This window comes from Myotis daubentonii, chromosome 12 (assembly GCF_963259705.1).
Source record: "Myotis daubentonii chromosome 12, mMyoDau2.1, whole genome shotgun sequence".
Classification (NCBI taxonomy): domain Eukaryota; kingdom Metazoa; phylum Chordata; class Mammalia; order Chiroptera; family Vespertilionidae; genus Myotis; species Myotis daubentonii.
In genome coordinates this window covers 67,247,472-67,267,358 of record NC_081851.1, presented here as the reverse complement: position 1 = coordinate 67,267,358, position 19,887 = coordinate 67,247,472, and the positions used below count along the sequence as shown (strand labels likewise).

At 38.5% G+C, this 19,887-nt stretch overlaps 1 protein-coding gene and 1 non-coding gene across 2 annotated transcripts in view; both read left to right on the top strand.

Annotated features, from left to right (window-relative positions):
- WDR43 (WD repeat domain 43) overlaps positions 1-19,887 on the top strand; it is a 39,433-nt gene that overhangs the window by 3,893 nt on the left and 15,653 nt on the right. The window contains exons 2-8 of the mRNA XM_059660222.1: positions 2,277-2,414; positions 4,561-4,682; positions 10,786-10,906; positions 11,914-12,053; positions 16,281-16,383; positions 16,878-16,942; positions 19,162-19,333. Coding sequence (XP_059516205.1) covers positions 2,277-2,414; positions 4,561-4,682; positions 10,786-10,906; positions 11,914-12,053; positions 16,281-16,383; positions 16,878-16,942; positions 19,162-19,333 — 861 coding nt within the window. The remainder of the gene's footprint in view (positions 1-2,276; positions 2,415-4,560; positions 4,683-10,785; positions 10,907-11,913; positions 12,054-16,280; positions 16,384-16,877; positions 16,943-19,161; positions 19,334-19,887) is intronic.
- Positions 11,529-11,612, top strand: LOC132214090 (small nucleolar RNA SNORD53/SNORD92). The gene has a single exon (XR_009448185.1). It is a non-coding gene; the product is annotated as a small nucleolar RNA SNORD53/SNORD92 (small nucleolar RNA).

Sequence of the window (19,887 nt, the reverse complement as noted above, 5' to 3'; positions counted from 1 at the left end):
TAAGGCTGGAAAAGATGAGTTGGAGGCAAATTGGGGATGCTTTGAATGCCAGCTAGTTTATGTTGTTGATTTACTCTTCTCTGGGGAGCCATTGACATTTTTGATCACAGGAATAACAGGTTCAGATAGAAAATGCCAACAAAGGCCTGTCATAAACTGTAATCATTAGGTGCACTAAACTTGTGGTTTCAGGAACATTTAGTAATGAGGTAGTACTTTAAATATTAGAGTTCACTAAAATGCACATTGGTTATTGAAACTTCTTAACTGGTTGATGTATTTATTACATGTTTAGACATGTTCATCCTGCTGAATGGGAAGTTATTTTTAAAAACATCTTCCAACACTGAGAAAACATACATGAGTCAGTAATTCTTTGAGATTAATTAATTAGAGTACATTTAGGTTTAGATCGTTAATCCTCAAAATTGATTACTACTACCACTTGTTCACTCTGCTTGCTTCTCCCAAAAACACATTTTGCTGATAGGAAAACTAGGGCTTTGAATATGTTAATGTTTAATTTCTAAAATTTATGTGCTTTTAAATGCAAATCCACAGAAAAACATATTGCATATATTTAGGCCAGCCTGTGTTTTACAGGTTAGAAACCTCAGTGTAGATAAATTCTAATTTGATTTGGGAAAATCAAAAACAGAAGAAATAATTTCTAGACTCATACTTTCCTGATGAGGTTGTAGTAGATGGGTATACTTTCCCCATTATCCTCACCTGAATAGGGATTTGTGTTCATAACCATATGAGAAACCACATTTGTTTTCTGGGATCATTCAGATGTGGCTTTAGAAATTCATTTAACTGAAACTGGGATCTAGGACAAACCTTGTGCTAAAGTTTCAAAGCTTCAAGCAAATTAAATGTTACTCTAGAGATTATCAGATTGATTTATATTTCGGCTTTTAATTGTAACATCTCTTTTGGGTCTATGAAGGTGGATACATTTTTCAGGACTTGCTAAATGTGTGTTATTTTTTCTGTGTGTAGAACGTTAACCTATTTTTAGTTAAATCTTTTTTATTGTTGTTGATAAGTATGCCCAGTGAATCATTCTTCAAATGTACCATCTCTATAAGATAACATAAAGAAAAACATGGAAAATGCCTTATAAATCTACTCCTTGATATTCTTTATGCACTGGTAACATAGTTTTCATTGGTGGGTTTTGGGTTGAGCAGATTTTTATGTATCCTGGACTGCTTTTTTGTGCTGTAGAGCAAAGATCGTGCAGTACTGGGAAAATGTCCCTTTGGGTATTGGTCCATTTTACACTAAAAGAATGGATTTTTCAGCTTCTTTATGCTAAAGTAGAGGCTGGGAAGCTTTGATTTTAAGAAATTACAAACATGGAAGATAAATTCAGAAATTATAATTTTTCAGCATTATAAACTGATATAGTACTCTGAAGTTGGAATCATTGATTGTCTTTTGATGGACAGACAGCTGTTACTATCATTTTTGAAATAAATCCAAGTCTGTCGCCTTTGACACTAGATTTAAAGTTGTGCCTCTTCTGTCATTGGAATCAAGACAACATGGAACTTTTAGACTAACTCTGTGCTGCTCTTTAGTTACAGCAATTTTTTCACTCAAATTGAAGTAAATGCATTTTATAAATATTAAAATATTTGTGTCTGTTTTCCAAAAAACGAAGCTAGAATGTGAAAGAAAAGATGAGGTGGAAGGGGGGATGTTGGCTACATAGGTATGGGTCTGTCATCTCTCTGCTTGGGATTGGTGCATTGGACTTGTTAAGAGAATATCAAGAGCGTACCAAGTTGTTCTATTTGACACCTTCCTTCCAGGGAAGTAGGAGATAGGGCAGGGGTGGGCAAACTTTTTGACTCGAGGGCCACAATGGGTTCTTAAACTGGACCGGAGGGCCGGAACAATAGCATGGATGGAGTGTTTGTGTGAACTAATATAAATTCAAAGTAAACATCATTACATAAAAGGGTACAGTCTTTTTTTTTTTTTTTTTAGTTTTATTCATTTCAAACGGGCTGGATCCGGCCCACGGGCCGTAGTTTGCCCACGGCTGAGATAGGGGGACGAGAATTAGGCGCTCTTCTTCTGTTGGATTGTTTTTTTTTCTAAGTAGTGAGAAAGTGGGAATCCTACCTCCACTTTTTTTTTTAAGTAATGTCACTTAGTGCAATTACATTTCCTTTGTGGGCTATTGGGCATTTGCATTTATGCATTAATGATGTTTCAGTGTTTAAAATACAAACTAAACATTTTTTATCTTTTATTTTTAGGAAAGTCCCCAGAGGAAAAAAAGGAAATCAGAACCTATAGAAACAAGTAACCAGATTGACTTGTTGGCTCTTGGTACAGCAGTTGGTAGTATTTTATTATACAGTACAGTAAAAGGAGAATTACACAGTAAATTAGTAGTAAGTATGTGTGTATGTGATATAAAGATAAGAGATTTATTAAATAAAAACTTTAGGATATGCTATAGGAGCTACAGGTGCACTATGGGTGCATTTTTTTTGCCCCTTACACATTTAAAATTCTGAACATAATATTTAATCATAGCTATGATAGGCAACATTGTTCTTATACATCAGGATATGAAAAAATGTTGACTAAATTGAAAACAAGAAAGGGCAAAAAGAATGCTAAGTATCACAGATAACAACTTCAGGAAGAAGTCCTCCATCTCTAGGTTAGAGAACGAAGGAGATGGTTGGAATTATTGCTGAGCAAGTGTGGCTCTTCATGTGGCGCTGTCTCTTGAGCAGGAGTTGGCCCCATGGGCCCGGGGTCCAGAACTCTGAGGAGGGGGCTCCAGCTGACTGCAGGTGTCTCTGAAGGGAGGTGATGAAACTGGTTCTCCAAGTGCTGGACAAATTGCATTCAGCCACTGCTAAAAAGATTGCCACTGCTGCGTTGAAAAAGCAGTGGGGTGATGCAAACTGGGAGACAGGAAGGAATAAGTCCCTTAGCACCCCTTATTGGTGGAGTCTCCTGGCCATCCAGCTGGCAAAACAGAAATATGGTTTGTAGAAGCCAGCCATGGCATTGCAGAGCAGAGAAGTGAGGGTTTACCTCTGCAAGATAGTAACTTCTGGCACACTTTGTTTCAGACAAGATTTATTGCAATATATATTTTGGTGTTCACTATATAGGAATGCTTTCTGTAGATATGAGTAAATGTTTTCTTTTTTAAGTAACATCTTACCTATGGATAATTTTGAACTACATAATGTTGAAAAGTAAAAAATTTTATACCTAAATCTATTACTGAAAGGTCCTATTTGATATATTATATATTTCTTGGCTTTATGCATATGTTTAAAAAGTACATTTGGGTTGTCTGTTCATGTATTTTGTATCCTGATATTTTCCATCCCATTACAATGTAAACAATTTTCATATTTGTCAAGAACTATTTATAAATACTTTTAATGACTGTCTAAAATACCATTAAATTGGATAGTTCCTTAATGATTTAACTATTACCATTTAGGTGGTTTCTGATATATGTTTGGTGTTCTAATTTTTTTTTACATGAATTCCCAGAATTACTAACCTGCAATTAATGAGTCAAAGGTTTTGAATATTAAGGGGTTTTATACATAGTATAAAATATTTGCTGGAAGTTTTCCTGATTTGTACTTACATCAGCAATGGAAGGATAGTACCAATAGAATTATTGCCTCCTTTGAATATTCCCATTAAAACAGCAATAACACTAACCAAAAAACAGCTAATTTGATAAGCGATGAAATTTTTTTTAAATCTTGTGCCTCTGAGTAAGCGAGCATCTTGCCATGTTTAGAATGTTTGAAGTATCATTAATATGATATCTAAGACCCAAAGAAACATTTAGTGTTTGCCTGAAAATAACAGTGATTTCTTTATTAGAGAGAGTTTTGGCACCTTTTAAAAAGGATTTTTTTTTTTTTTTTAAATATATCCTATTGATTCCTTACAGAGAGGAAGGGAGAGAGAGAGAGAGTGAGAAACATGGATGAGAGAGAGAGAGACATCGATCAGCTGCCTCCTGCACACTCCCCACGGGGGATGTGCCTGCAACCAAGGTACATGCCCCTGACCGAAATCGAACCTGGTACCCTTCAGTCTGCAGGCCGATGCTCCATTCACTGAGCCAAACCGGCCTCGGCTTAAAAAGGATTTTTAATGATAGTTTTGACTGGCCATGATTTTTATCCAAAATGTTGACTTTAAACTCTTAGGATTGGACTTCACTAGTTCACTCAGGTGTCACAGTTTTTTTGCCACTGTATATGAAGTATGTGCCATGCTTTATGGTGGCATACCTGTTAAAAGCAGTTGTGGTTAGGATTAGGATCCTTTAACTTAGCATGTAGAAGTATGTTTTTCCAGCAGAGAAGGGAAGGTTAGCATTTGATGAAATTATGGCTGATTCATCTCATTTTTGGTGTTGGAAAGAGATAGATATAGGTGTTTTTAGTTTAACCTAAGCCTAATGTTTTAGTTAACTGTTTAGTGATAATTCCAGGGTGCATATGAGATTTTTTTCCCTTTCATCTCCTTTTTTTAAATTTACAGAGCGGTGGACATGACAACAAAGTCAATTGCATACAGTGGCATCAAGACAATGGCTGTTTGTATAGTTGTTCAGATGATAAACATATTGTGGAATGGAATACACAGACGTGCAAAGTAAAGTGGTGAGTAACATTGATGGTTCTGCAGTATTGGAGGAGTGACTTGGAGATACATTAGAATTTGACAAATCAAGACTGTTCTTTTTTATTTTCCCCCAATATTGTATTCTTGCTATAAGTAAAATTTGATATTGGGCATATTGGGGAATGTTGCCACTCTTACAGGCTTAAGAGCCTATAAGGCTATAGACTCTCCTCAAGGAACTTTAAAAAATATATTTTTATTTATTTCAGAGAGGTAGGGAGAGAGAGATAAAAACATCCATGAGAGAATCATTGATTGGCTGCCTCCTCACACCCCTTACTGGGGAACAAGGCCACAACCTGGATATGTGCCTTGACCAGGAACCGAACCTGGGACCTCTTAGTCCATAGGACAACACTCAATCCACTGAGCCACATCAGCTAGGCAAGGAACTTTTTTTGTTTTTTTAAATATATTTTATTGATTTCTTACAGAGAGGAAGGGAGAGGGATAGAGAGTTAGAAACATCGATGAGAGAGAAACATCGATCAGCTGCCTCCTGCACACTCCCTACTGGGTATGTGCCTGCAACCAAGGTACATGCCCTTGACTGGAATAGAACCTGGGACCTTTGAGTCTGCAGGCTGATGCTCTATCCATTGAGCCAAACTGGTTAGGGCTAGGCAAGGAACTTTTAATGAAATCTTGCATACACAAAAGTTAAATAATGCTATAAAAGATAACTGCGCAAGAGATGTCATCAGATAGCATGTGATGACTGGTCACATGAGTAGGGTAGTGTTGGAAAGGCCTGGTGGAAGAGTAGAGATTTCTGTTGGGCTTTCTAGAATGTAGATAAGATTTGGATAGAAAAGGCTGGGAGAATCCTTCCAAGGATGAGGAAAGTAAGGTGGGGAAATGGCAAAGGCTAGGAGAAAAGGAAGTGAGATATTTTCTTAGAACTGAGTAGAGTACTTAGATGAGGGACATATTAGAGTTTTTTGGTAGAGGGTATGAACCAAAGTATCTTAAGAGTCTGGCCTTAAGTGGCAGGTAAAAACCACAAACAACTATTTGGTAAGCAGGAGAGAGTCAGTGAAGGGCAGTGTCTTGGAAATAGAATAACCAAAATAATGCTTTGGAAAAAGTAATCTGTCACCAATGTCTAGAATATATTGGAAGAAGCTAGTTTGAGGGACTTATTGTACATTTGCTTAGGTTTGTATATACCTGTCATTTCATTCTCACTTCTATAGTAGTATAATTCTCAGTTATTTTTAGACACATCAGTTTTATTATTTATTGGAGGCTTTCCTCCAATTACATTCATTTCTTGGAGGACTTCTGCCTTGGAGGGTCTGCTGAACAGTTGTCCTGGGATTTCCTTTCTCCGTCATCTTGAAAATTCTCTTGTCAGCTGTAGCCTTTATTTCCTAAATTCCATGTTTCATTGTTGGTTTGCTCCTTTTTTCCCCCCTCCATGAAACCAAGTTTATTCAATTTTTTATTTTTTTATTTATTGTCTAAAGTTTTACATGTCTCCTTTTTCCCTGATTGACACCCCCCCTTCCCCGCAGCCATTCCCACCCCGGGCAAGCCCCCACCACTCCAGTGTCTGTGTCCATTGGTTATGCTAATATGCATGCAAACAAGTCCTTTGGTTGCTCCCTCACCCTTCCACCCCGCCATTTGTTTCTGGATCTATTTCTGTTCATCAGATTATGTGATCATTGTATCCCACATATGAGTGAGAACATATGATATTTATCTTTCTCCCACTGGCTTATTTCGCTTAGTATGATGCTCTTCAGTTCCATCCATGCTGTTGCAAAATGGTAAAAGTTCCTTCTTTTTTATAGTGGCATAGTATTCCATTGTGTAGATGTACCTCAGTTTTTTGATCCACTCATCTGCTGATGGGCACTTAGGTTGCCTCCAAATCTTTGCTATTGTAAATTGTGCTGCTATGAATATAGGGGTGCATATATCCTTTCTGATTGGTGATTCTGGTTTCTTGGAGGGTCTGCTGAGCAGTTGTCCTGGGATTTCCTTTCTCCGTCATCTTGAAAATTCTCTTGTCAGACGTAGCCTTTATTTGTGTTTGGTTTCTGGTTTATAGTCCTAGAAGTGGGATTACTGGGTCAAATGGGAGTTCCATTTTTAACTTTGAGGAAACTCCATACTGTCTTCCACAGTGGCTGCACCAGTCTGTATTCCCACCAGCAGTGCACAAGGGTTCCTTTTTCTCCGCATCCTCGCCAGCACTTGTCCCAGCACTTGTCGTTTGTTGATTTCTGATGATAGCTATTCTGACAGGTGTGAGATGGTATCTCATTGTCATTTTGATTTGCATCTCTGGGATGATTAGTGACTTCGAGCATGTTTTCATGTGTCTCTGGGCCTTCTGTATGTCCTCTTTCGAAAAGTGTCTATGTCCTTTGCCCATTTTTTATTGGATTGTTTATCTTCCTTTTGTTAAGTTGTATGAGTTCTCTGTAAATTTTGAAGATTAAACCCTTTTCTGAAATAGCATTGGCAAATATGCCCTCCCATGCAGTGGGCTTTTTTGTTGTTTTGTTGATGGTTTCTTTTGTTGTGCAGAAGCTTTTTATTTTGATGTAGTCCCATTTGTTTATTTTCTCCTTAGTCTCCATTGCCCTAGGAGCTGTGTTGGTAAAGACATTGCTACAATGTATGTCTGCTATTTTGCTGCCTATGGAGCCTTGCAGGATTTTTATAGTTTCCCATCTTACATTTAAGTCCTTTAGCCATTTTGAGTTTGTTTTTGTGTATGGTGTAAGTTGGTGATCTAGTTTCATTTTTTTTTTTTTTGCATGTATCTGACCAAATTTCCTAGCACCATTTATTGAAGAGACTGTCTTGACTCCATTCTATGCTCTTGCCTCCTTTGTCAATAATGAATTGAGCATAATGGCTTGGATCGATTTCTGCGTTCTCTGTTCTGTTCCATTGGTCTATGTCTGTTCTTGCGCCAGTACCAGGCAGTTTTGAGAACTGTGGCTTGGTAATATAGCTTGATATCTGGTAGTGTGATCCCTCCAACTTTGTTCTTCTTTCTCAGGATTGCTGTGGCTATTCGGGGTCTTTTTGCTCCCTTCTTTTCGTGAAACTTACTAAGAAAGGGTGCATGGATGGTAAATTTATTGAAATTTTGCTTGCTCACGAGAGTCATTATTCTAGCCTCACAGTTGATTCATAGTTTGAAGATAAATAATTTTAAGTTGGAAATAATTTTCCCTCAGTATTTTGAAGCATTGGTTCATTGGTTTTATAGCTTTCAGTGTTAATTATCCTTAGTACTCTAAAATATCCTGAGATTTTTTTTTTCCGTTAATCACTGAATTATATTGGAATTTGGGAGACCATTTAGCCTGGAAATCTGTATTTTCTTTACTATATTCGTCCCCTCTGTGGTTTTGTTGTTGTTGTTATAATTTTTTTCAATCATTCTCTTGAATTCACTGTTGTTTAGATTTTCTATCTCCTGGATTACTGCTTTAAGATTTGTATTTTTTTTTTTTCTCTCATTTTTTCTCTTGTCTTTCTCTTCTGTTAGCTGGGGAATTTTTTCAATTTTATCTTCCAAATTTTTTATTGAATTTTTAAATTTCTCTTACCATATTTTTTAACTTACAGGAGCTATTTTTTGTTCTTAATATTTTTTTTTAAAATATATTTTATTGATTTTTTACAGAGAGAAAGGGAGAGAGATAGTTAGAAACATCGATGAGAGAGAAACATCGATCAGCTGCCTCCTGCACATCTCCCACTGGGGATGTGCCCGCAACCCAGGTACATGCCCTTGACCGGAATCGAACCTGGGACCTTTCAGTCCGCAGGCCGACGCGCCATCCACCGAGCCAAACCGGTTTCGGCTGTTCTTAATATTTTTTGTTGCATCATGCTCCTTTTATGCACTTACTGTATTCTAACTCTAAAGATATTAGTTATAGGATTTAAAGTTTATTTCTTTTGTCTCTTGTGTTTTGTTTGATTTCAATCTGTGTCTTTAATGTGAAAGGCATCTTCAAAAAAGTGCAGGTCTTTGGCTGGCTGTTGCTTTTGAAAATGAAACATTAAAAATCTTACTGGAAGGACTGTGTGTGTTGTGTGGCTCAATTGTTGGACTTTATTTGTAGAATTATTGGGCGGCCTTCAGATTTCAGTGTGTGGGTCATTCCTCTGGAACCAATCACATTTCCCAGAGTGGTCTTCTGATCGAGTGTTTTTCAAGCTCTGCTGTGCATATACAATACTTGTGCATACAGGTCTGATTTAGTAGGTCTAGGTTGGGGCTTGGAAATATGTAATTCTAATCTGATTTAGTAGGTCTAGGTTGGGGCTTGGAAATATGTAATTCTAATAAATTTTCAGGTGATGCTGATATAGGAGGGTTACATTTTGATTTGCAAAGCTCTTAATGGGGGAGCGGGTGGAGGAAGTGGTGATGATATTAGCTCTGTGCTGGCATTTTCTTTTTAAAGAAATATATTTCTATTGATTTCAGAGGGAAGGGAGAGGGAGAGAGAGATAGAAACATCAATGGTGAGAATCATTGATCTGCAGGCTCCTGCCCGCCCCACACTGGGGATTGAGCCCGTAACCCGGGCATATGCCCTAACAGGGAATCGAACCATAACCTCCTGGTTCATAGGTCGACACTCAATCACTGAGCCACGCCAGTGGGGCTAGTATATACGTATAATATTTTCTCCTAGCCTTTTGCTTTTATCACTTATTTTGTACAGATATAAATCAGGTAATTTTTTTTTTCCTTTATGAGTTCTGGTTTGTAATTGCTTTGGAAAACCTGTCCTAACCCCAGGATTATAAAGTTGGTTTTATATATTTTTCAGTACTTATTTTTAGTAAGTCTTCTGTGCATATATTATAAGGTAGGAATCTTAAGTTTTTTTCAAATGAGTAATTTGACCTTCCAATGTGATTGGTAGAGCAATACATTTTCTTTCACTTTAGAGTTAACCTCTTTTGGTCATAAGTTTGCTACTATTATTTCTTGATTTATAAGTGAATAGCTAAGCTCCCTGCTGCCTATGACAGTATTAATGTGTGCAGCAAACTGCAAAGACTCACGTTACTAATTGTATTTGAGGTATTAAAAAGGAATCATCTACAACTAATTTACCCTATCAGATGGGGCTCATCTATGTGGATTTGGGATGAAATAACCTTTTTGGTTGAGGAGTCATTTGTATTATTAGGTAAATTAAAAGCCAGTTCTCCAGCCCAGCCCGTGTGGCTCAGTGGTTGAGTGTTAACCTATGAACCAGGAGGTCACGGTTCACTTCCTTATCAGGGCACATGCCCAAGGTGGCGGGCTTAATCCCCAACAGGAGGCATGTGGGGGGAGGTGGGGGACAGCCGATCAATGATTCTCTCTCATCATTGGTGTTTCTATCTCTCCCCTCTCCCTTCCTCTCTGAAATCAATAAAAATACACATATTTTTTAAAAAGCCAGCTCTCAAGCCCTAGCTGGTTTGGCTCAGTGGATAGAGCGTTGGTTTGTGGTCTGAAGGGTCCCAGGTTCGATTCTGGTCAAGAGCACATACCTGGGTTGCGGGCTCGATCCCCAGTGGGGTGGGGTGGGTGTGCAGGAGGCAGCCTATCAATGATTCTCTCTCATTGTTGATATTTCTAGCTCTCTCTCCCTCTTCCTTCCTCTCTGAAATCAATAAAAATACATACATACATACATATATACATACCTATAAAGCCAGCTCTCCAGAGCAAGGAACCATGGGGGGGGGGGCGGGGGGGGAGGGGAGATAGGATGGACTTGCAGAGGTCCAGCCAGCATGGTAATTTCTTGGCATTAACAAAATCCACCTCATGGATCACAGGGTATGCAACTACCAATTTTACATTCTTAACATCTCTTAACCATTTCCTGATGCCTTTTAAGAACCAATCTTATCAGGGATGCTTTACCTCAGTGATATGTTCAAGGTTAGTTTCTTGACGTAAGCTTTTAGGGAATGCAATTTGGCATTGAACCTTAGTTGATATTTTTAATGTCTGATTTGTCTTTTGTTACGTTTTTGCTTTGAATATAAAGTTTCCTCTGTATTGAGATATTTTTGTTTCTCTTCACAATACAGCAAATGGAAAGGTGACAATAGCAGCGTTAGTTCCCTGTGTATCAGCCCAGATGGAAAGATGTTGCTTTCAGCTGGTCGAACAATCAAACTATGGGTTTTGGAGACCAAAGAACTCTACAGAGTGAGTGAATCAAATTAGTTGTAAGCGTAATAAGTCATCTAAAGTAAGTATGGAGAAATCAGAGGTTATGAGCCATAGTATATTATTTTAAGAATACAGATTCTTGCCTGGCTTGTGTGGCCAGTGGATTGAGCATTGTCCCATGGACCAAGAGATCCTGAGTTTGATTCCCGGTCAGGGCACATGCTGGGTTGCTGTCTCGATCCCCAGTAGGGGGCAGGGGGTGTGCAGGAGGTGCCTGATCAATGATTTTCTCTCATCATTGATGGTTCTATCCCCTCTCTCCCTTTCTCTCTACCTAAAAATCAGTAAAAACATTTAAAAACAAAACAGATTCTTTATTTTTAAACATATCAAATAATAGAATTAATAGACAAAAGTTAGCCTCCAAATCTGGTTTGTTGATGTGAAATATTAAATAGGTTATACATGTCCACTCCACATGCATTGGGAAAATGAATAGACCAAATGAGTGGAATTATAATTAAAAATCTTTTACTCTAGTATGCAGTGATTTAGTGATTTTGATTTCTAGCTTGCATCCAGCATTTGGTCCACTTAAAAGTATTTAACTGAAGATTAGTTTTAGATTTGAGTGTTCTTAGGGATTACTGAACTTTTGGTGCTGTGATGATGCCTTAAAATTGTGGTTTCGACTCACTGAGAGTAAATGAAGACCTACAATTCCTTGGCTGTGTCTGAGCACCTTATCAGCCCTTTAAAAATTGAGTAGAATTAAGTGGATCTTTAACTCAAAAATGGCAGAACCACAGGTAGTGGAGTACTATCATGGGAGTTAAAAGGAGCATCTTAATTTTTATTTTTTTCTGATGGACTTTTTAAGAAGTGAGAATACAGCACAAATAACCTTAGTTCTTAGAATTAAATTTGTTAACTTTAGTCTGGAGCTCTGATTTCAGATATGTCTTATGATACATATAGACTCTTAACTTTTTTACTGTTTTATATCCTCATACACATGATGTAACTTTTTTTTTTTTTTTTAGCACTTCACGGGACATGCAACGCCGGTTTCATCACTTATGTTCACTACTATCAGACCTCCTAATGAGAGCCAGCCATTTGATGGAATTTCAGGTCTTTATTTTTTATCTGGAGCAGTACATGACCGGTTACTTAATGTCTGGTACGTAATCTTTTGGATTTGGGAGGTAACTTTGCCTTGAAAGAATCCATCACAGCTTATATGGTTAATATAAACGATGAATATGAGACTTGCTTTATTGTAGTCAATGTTAGATTTATATTGACTTGTAATGAAGAATTGAGCCTGCCTTAAACTGACCTATATCAGGAAAATTTAAGAGCACTGTATAATAAAACTTCCTCTATTCTTTAGAGGTATAGTGAGCTCAATATTTTTATGAGTGGGCAATTTAAAAGTAACCTTTAAAAATTTTCAGGAAAATCTGAGTTTGTTGAAATAGATGACTGACTACTGGGTTAGTACAGTAATGTTTACTTACTGATGATTTGCTGAGGACATCAAACTACTTGGCTATATTTTTGGAACTACTTTTAAAAGTAAAAATTAATTTTGTATTAAAGTGCCATCAAAAAGTTTTCAAATTTAAGAAATACGTGGAATTTATTGGATTTTATGGCATCATCTGATGATGAAGTTAACTTTTTTTCAACTGGCTATTACTCATGGACAAAATAGAGATTTAAATGTAGAAGTAGTTTTTCAATCAGATTACATTGGTTTTCTTTTCTTTTTTAAAAAATATGTTTTTATTGATTTTTTTAGACAGAAAGGATGGGATAGGGATAGATAGAAACATAGATGAGAAATAAACGCCATCGATTGCCTGCCTCTTGCATGCCCCCTACTGGGGATTGAGCCTACAACCTGGGGCATGTACCCTGACCAGGAATTGAACTGTGACCCCTTGGTTCCTGGGTCAATGCCCAACCACTGAACAACATGGGCTGGGCAGATTACTTTGGTTTTCTATTCTGTGTCTGATGTTTGAGGAATACCTATTGATGTGATTTCGTTCTTGAGGGTTTAACACTTACATAAGGAATTAGTAATGCCAAAAAGCTAAATTCTGCCACCAAAGTCTTCTGATATTACTAAGGTGCTTCTGACTTAAATGTTTTTTTCGTTTTTTTTAAATATATTTTATTGATTTTTCACAGAGAGGAAGGGAGAGAGACAGAGAGTTAGAAACATCGATGAGAGAGAAACATCGATGAGCTGCCTCCTGCACATCTCCCACTGGGGATGTGCCCACAACCCAGGTACATGCCCTTGACCGGAATCGAACCCGGGACCCTTCAGTCCGCAGGCCGACGCTCTATCCACTGAGCAAACCGGTTTCGGCTGACTTAAATGTTTTACCTGTTTGTTTTACCCCCAGACCTAAGGGACTCTGGCTACAAAATTTCTTCTGTAAAAGAAAAGGTGATTTTTGTTGTGTTTAGATCCTGTGAGCTTCCTAGTAACAGGGATAAATGTAAAAAACCCATGTTTACACCAAAACCGGTTTGGCTAAGTGGATAGAGTGTCAGCCTGTGGACTGAAAGGTCCCAGGTTTGATTCTGTTCAAGGGCATGTACCTGGGTTGCGGGCACATCCCCAGTAGGAGATGTACAGGAGGCAGCTGATCAATGTTTCTCTCTCATCGATGTTTCTAACTCTCTATCTCTCTCCCTTCCTCTCTGTAAAAAATCAATAAAATATATTTAAAAAAACAAAAACAAAATAAAAGCCCATGTTTAAAGGCTGCTCAATAAGGCCATCTATGAAAACTTTGTTTTTTGGTAGACCAGTGAACCTAACATTCCCTGATAATTACCATCCGGGACTGTCGGCTCCTAACTGTCCGCCTGCCTAATTGCCCCAAACCGCTTCTGCCTGCCAGCCTGCCCCCGTCTGCTCCCCTGTCAGCCTAACTGCCTCCCTGCCGGCCTGGTCGCCACCAACTGCCCTCCCCTGCTGGCCCGATCGGCTGCCTCATGCAAGGCGGTGGAAATACCGGCTTCCTCCAAGCTATGTGGAGCCATGGGACCCCCTGGCCTCACAGTGCGGAGCGGAGCGGCTGCCCGGCCCCACCTCCACTGTGCACACAGCCATCTTGTGATGATGTTGCGCACAAGGACCACCTACGCCAGTGGTTGGCAAACCGCGGCTCGTGAGCCACATGCTGATCTTTGGCCTCTTGAGTGTGGCTCTTCCACAAAATACCACGTGCGGGCGCGCATGTACAGTGTGAAGTTGACTTAAAACTTTAAAGTTCATTAAGTTAATTTTAGGGAATATTGTGGAGTGAAAGAAGATGTAGTGTTGAGGATTGAGAAAGGTATGTTGAGATGGTTTGGACATATAGAGAGGATGAACGAAAGGAGATAGATGAAACAACTATACATACAAGACAAGTGTGGACGAGAGAGTTGGAAGGGGTCGACCTCAGCGAACGTACCTCAATCAGATTGAGGACGTTTTTAGCAAAGGCCAGCTTAGGAGTGCTCTAATTAAGTTAATAACAGTGTACCTACCTATATAGTTTAAGTTTAAAAAATTTGGCTCTCAAAAGAAATTTCAATCGTACTGTTGATATTTGGCTCTGTTGACTAATGGGTTTGCCGACCACTGACCTAGGCTTTTATTAGTATAGAATAGTACTATCTCCGATCGCTGGGCTAAAATAGCAGTTTCTTCTCTAAATAGTGGTCTGATGGCAGTAATTTTGAACATGTCTAATATGAATGTCCGTATTAAAATGAATCTTGTTTGAAAAACTTAGAATTTGTCAAATTAATTCTCTTAATTTTCTTGTAGACAAAAATATTGATAGATTGTCTATTGGTGGGCCCAGTACACCTTGTTGAAAGATTATCTTCATTGAGTTGGTTTTGCACATATATGTGTGTATACACATAGAGTCAATTCTCGTTATTCACTAATTATTTTGTACAAAGTTCTCATGAGCACTGATTTAGTGATACTGAACTATTTACTCCTCAGGGAAATAACAGGGTTAGATTTCTTGCAACCCTCTTTGGTCACATTTTTGTCATCTAATCAGTATGTAATCTTGTTTTATGTGTGTTTCTGTTTAAAGATATCCAAGTATTTTATTTTATTTTATTTATTTTATTTTATATTTTATTTTATTTTATTTATTTTTTTTTTATTTTATTGGTTTTTTACAGAGAGGAAGGGAGAGAGACAGAGAGTTAGAAACATCGATCAGCTGCCTCCTGCACATCTTCCACTGGGGATGTGCCCGCAACCCAGGTACATGCCCTTGACCAGAATTGAACCTGGGACCCTTCAGTCCGCAGGCTGATGCTCCATCCACTGAGCCGAACTGGTTTCGGCAGATATCCAATTTTACACACACCTTATTTTATCATGCTTCGCTTCATTGTACTTCACAGATGGCTCCACCAGCACAACTTGCTATATTGCTGTACCTGCTTTCTTGCGGTGATCTGGAGCTGAACACACAGTGTCTTTAAGATATGCCTCTGTCTATTGTTGTTTGACTCTTGTCAGAACAGAGTTTACTTAACACAGACATTTCCTTTATAATGCATATCATAGCTTTTTTGCTCTTAGTTACACTAGACAACACTTTACTTAAACAGTAAAATCACCAATAGAAAGCACAAAAGCAAAAGATGCAGCAGAGGAAAAGGACTTAATAGTATCAGAGCTGAAATAAGAAGGCAGAGCATAGCCTTGTTTAACCTTGTGAGTGGTGGACGACTGTTAAAGACCATGAAAGCTCCACAAATACTGAGTTTGAGGTTTACAAGTAAGTTTTAGCAAGTAGGTGAATTTCAAGTAAGAAATGAATAATAATGAGGAGCATTTGTGTGCGCACACGCGCGCACATTACTGGACTCTCAGTATTGCTGTGCTGTTATTAGATTAACCTATAGATTCAGTGCAAACCTAGTCAAAATCCCAGCAGACTCAAGTAGAAATTGACAATGTGATTTTAAAATTCGAATGGAAATGCAAAGGACAGATAGCCAAAACAAATTTGAAAAAGAAGGAAAATGTTGGAGGACTCATCTGATTTTAAGACTTGTCATGCTACAGTAATGAAGACAGTGTGGTATTGGCATTAATCCAGATAGACAAATAGGTTAATGGAAAAAAATAGAGAATGTTATGCATTGTTAAAATCTGCCAGAAATGCATTAATGCTTTCTCTTTTCCCAGGTAACCATGTTATATAGTAGTGATACAAGTGCTTCTCTTATTTTGATCTTTAGTCACTTTATTAGTTTTCAAAAGATGAAAAACTATTGGGGATCTAATGCTGTGACTCCTTTTTGGTGTTTGCCTTTAAAAAAAATTGTTTTACTACCTAATATCAGTTTTGTTATCTAGGCAGGTCCGGTCAGAAAACAAACAGAAGAATGCAGTGATGTCTTTCACAGTCACAGATGAACCTATCTATATTGACTTGACTTTGTCAGAAAACAAAGAAGAGGTAAATGGCTCAATTTTTGAGGATTTGTTTTCTGATTTCACAAATATTTTTAAAATTGGGGTTTTGATGATTTAATGAACAGGGAAAGAAGGGGAGAGAGAATGAAATATGACAAAAATCTTCTTAGATGGTTTGAAGTAACCATTAGGCCACTGGTCAGCTCTCCTGAGAGGAAGGGACCAGGTACAGTGGCACTTTGAGCAATCCGGTCTATTACACGCGGGGCTACCAGTTTCCTGTTGTCCACTTTTGCACTCATCTAACCTCCAAGCTGCATTCTCCTTGACTGTGTTATCTTCTTGGCCTAAAAACTTTTATTTATAAGCTTGAAAACAACTTGAATTGTTACTTTGAAGACAGTAATTATTTTTAAATGCAACAACTGTGCATCCTTGCTGTTCTGACTTTCTCTCTGGAGTTTTGTAAGTGTAGTATGAAAGTAATTGTCCACTAGAGTAGACTGAAGTTTATTTATGACCCATTTTTTCTTTTAGCCCGTTAAGTTAGCTGTTGTTTGCAGAGATGGTCAAGTTCATCTTTTTGAACACATATTAAATGGGTAAGTAAGAATTTTCTTATGTCAGAAATTTTCCTTCCCTGACTTGTTACTTCTCTATACCCGCACCTCAATATTCTTTGCGTTATATTTTCAGTTAGATTGTTTTGAAAGCATCCTTAATTCTTTATCCCTGTGACTACATGCATTCCCAGTGAGAGCTGAAGAATTTGGCATTGTGCATCATTTCTTCGTGTTTGTGGTTAGGAGAATGGCTTTCTGTGATGCACACTTAGTAAATGTTGGCAGTTGTAAAGATAAACTTTAAAAGAAAGTGGTTTAGTTGGGGAGTTTTGCTTGTGATCTTTTGGTGAAGCTTTGATTTCTAACTCTGATAGTGCTTCCCCTCAGCACACATGTGGATCAGTGAAGCATTGCAATGTTTGGTGGATAGGGGACTGTTGCTGGTAGGATGTATAGTAGTCAGATTAAGGGTCAGTAAATTATGGGCTGGAGGCCAAACCCAATAGAGCCCACATGCGGCCTCCCAGAACTAAAATATTTGCTGCCTGGTTTTTTTGTTTGTTTGTTTTTTAAATATATTTTATTGATTTTTTACAGAGAGGAAGGGAGAGAGATAGAGAGTTACAAACATCGATGAGAGAGAAACATCAATTAGCTGCCTCTTGCACATCTCCTACTGGGGATGTGCCCGCAACCCAGGTACATGCCCTTGACCAGAATCGAACCTGGGACCTTTCAGTCCTCAGGCCGACGCTCTTATCCACTGAGCCAAACCGGTTTCGGCTGCTGCCTGGTTTTTTACCGAATGTTTGCCAACCTTTGCCATACACTATAAACATGGTTGGAACTCAGTCATGTGCATAATTATGTTAAACTTTAAAATAGTTTAAACTTTTTATTGTCAGTTAATATTTCCTTTTATAATCCTAGTATAGTAGTTTGTTTAAGTATAAACTACTTGTGAAAGCAGTATACACTTATTTTAAAATATTCAGGATATAGGGACAATTATAACCCAAGTCTCCCTCTATTGAATTCTACTTTCTGTAGATAATTGTTAATAATTTGATGCCTTAATTTACATAGTCATGTATACATGGAATGTATCTATCATTGAGGGCCCAGCAGTAGTGGGCCATGGTGAGGACTTGGGCATTTCTCCTTGGGCAAGTAAGTAAGCCATTGAAGGATTTTAAGCAGTATGGATGGGGTTCTACAGTTTTAAAACATGTAAGTTTTGAGCCATTCTGTCTGATGTGTTGAAAATTGACTATAGAGGTGTAAAGGGCAAAGCAGAAGCCAAAAACCCTAAATAGAGATGAAGGGTGAATTGGAAAGATGGATAGTGGAGTGCTTATAATTGAGATTATGGGGGCGAAGGGGCGTTTATTGGTGTTAAGATGTCTGTGATGTGAGAGTGAGAGGCTGAGATACAGTGAAGGGCAGAGTTGTTGGAGGTAGGAAGATTACGGAACTGCGAGTACGGTGTCAGAAGGAGTATTGACCTGCATGCTAAATATAGAAACCACTAAGAATTCCTTAGGAGTAGTGTTGGACAGAATGACAGCCACTAAAATCTTTTAAGAAATGTGGGAGAGTGACCCAGAGGTCTTTGGATGATGGCAGGACGGGGAGGTACCTGGTATCTGGTGACAATAGTTTCAAAGGTTTTAGAGGTGAAGGAGGGAGAGGGACTATTTGTCTCGGAGTGTTAAAGAACAAGGAGCATGTTAAATCATGTCCTAGGCCCCTGGCACAAAGGGTGTTGGAGAGCAAACAGTTACAACTTTGTGAAGGGTGGCTGTGGTGAGCTAGCATAGAGCAAGAAGGTGAAGAGAGCTCTTAGAGAAGACATTGAGGATATAATTTTGTTGATTATGTTTTGCTGATAATTTTGTTCCTGGTGCTACGTTGCTGAAGTCCTGGTGAGGCTTTTAACGGTTAGGAGTAATTAGAGTTGGGGCTTATTAGGGCTTCTCCAGAGCCATTTGGGACTGAAACTCAGGGTGATGATAGAGCCTGTGGGAGCTTGGGCCTCTTGTGGGGGTTGACAAGTGGGATAGAAGGGCAGATGGGGCTGAAGGAAGTATTTGGTGGTGAGGTCTTGAGTGTCGGGTAGGGTGGGGGATAGATGAAGTCCTGACAGGTGCTCTGGGGACCCTGGTGTGTGAAGGCCAGAGGAGGGTCACATTTCATGCCAACTTCAAAGAATATGAGATGTTATTTCAGATATTCTAATTTATTGTTTTTACTTCTAGATACTGCAAAAAGCCCTTTACTTCAAACTGCACAATTCAGATAGCGACACCTGGGAAAGGCAAGAAATCAACACCAAAACCCATCCCTATTCTAGCAGCAGGTTTTTGCTCAGACAAAAATTCCTTGTTGCTTGTATATGGCAATTGGTTTCAGCCCACCATTGAGCGAGTGGTACGTAGATGCTACTCTGGAGTAATGCAGTAACAACATGTCTATGGAAAAGAATATTTTTAAATGATACATTTGTCTGCTGATTGGAATACTTAAAAAGAACCTTTCACTGGGTAGTTTCACTTTGTAAACTCTGTAATTTTCTTTAATGAGCATATCTAAAATATTTTAATGCTTAGTCAGTCAGTATAAAACATTTGAGATGTTTGATGCTTGCTCCTCCTCTGTTTGGTGTGCTATGGCTTTGAAATCTGGTGTCTCTTTGACACTTACAAGCATATCAGTTTGGTCTATCCACGTTTAAAGTGCTTAGTAGCCACACATTTGTAGTGGCTTTTTAAAAAATACATATTTTTATTGATTTTAGAGAGGGAGGGAGAGATAGAAACATCAGTGATGAGAATCACCAAGCGGCTGCCTCCTGCACGCCCCCTGCTGGGGATTGAGTCCTCAACTTAGGCATGTGCCCTTGACTAGAATCAAACCCAAGACCCTTCAGTCCACAGACCGATGCTCTATCCACTGAGAAAAACCAGCTAGGGCATGGCTGTTGT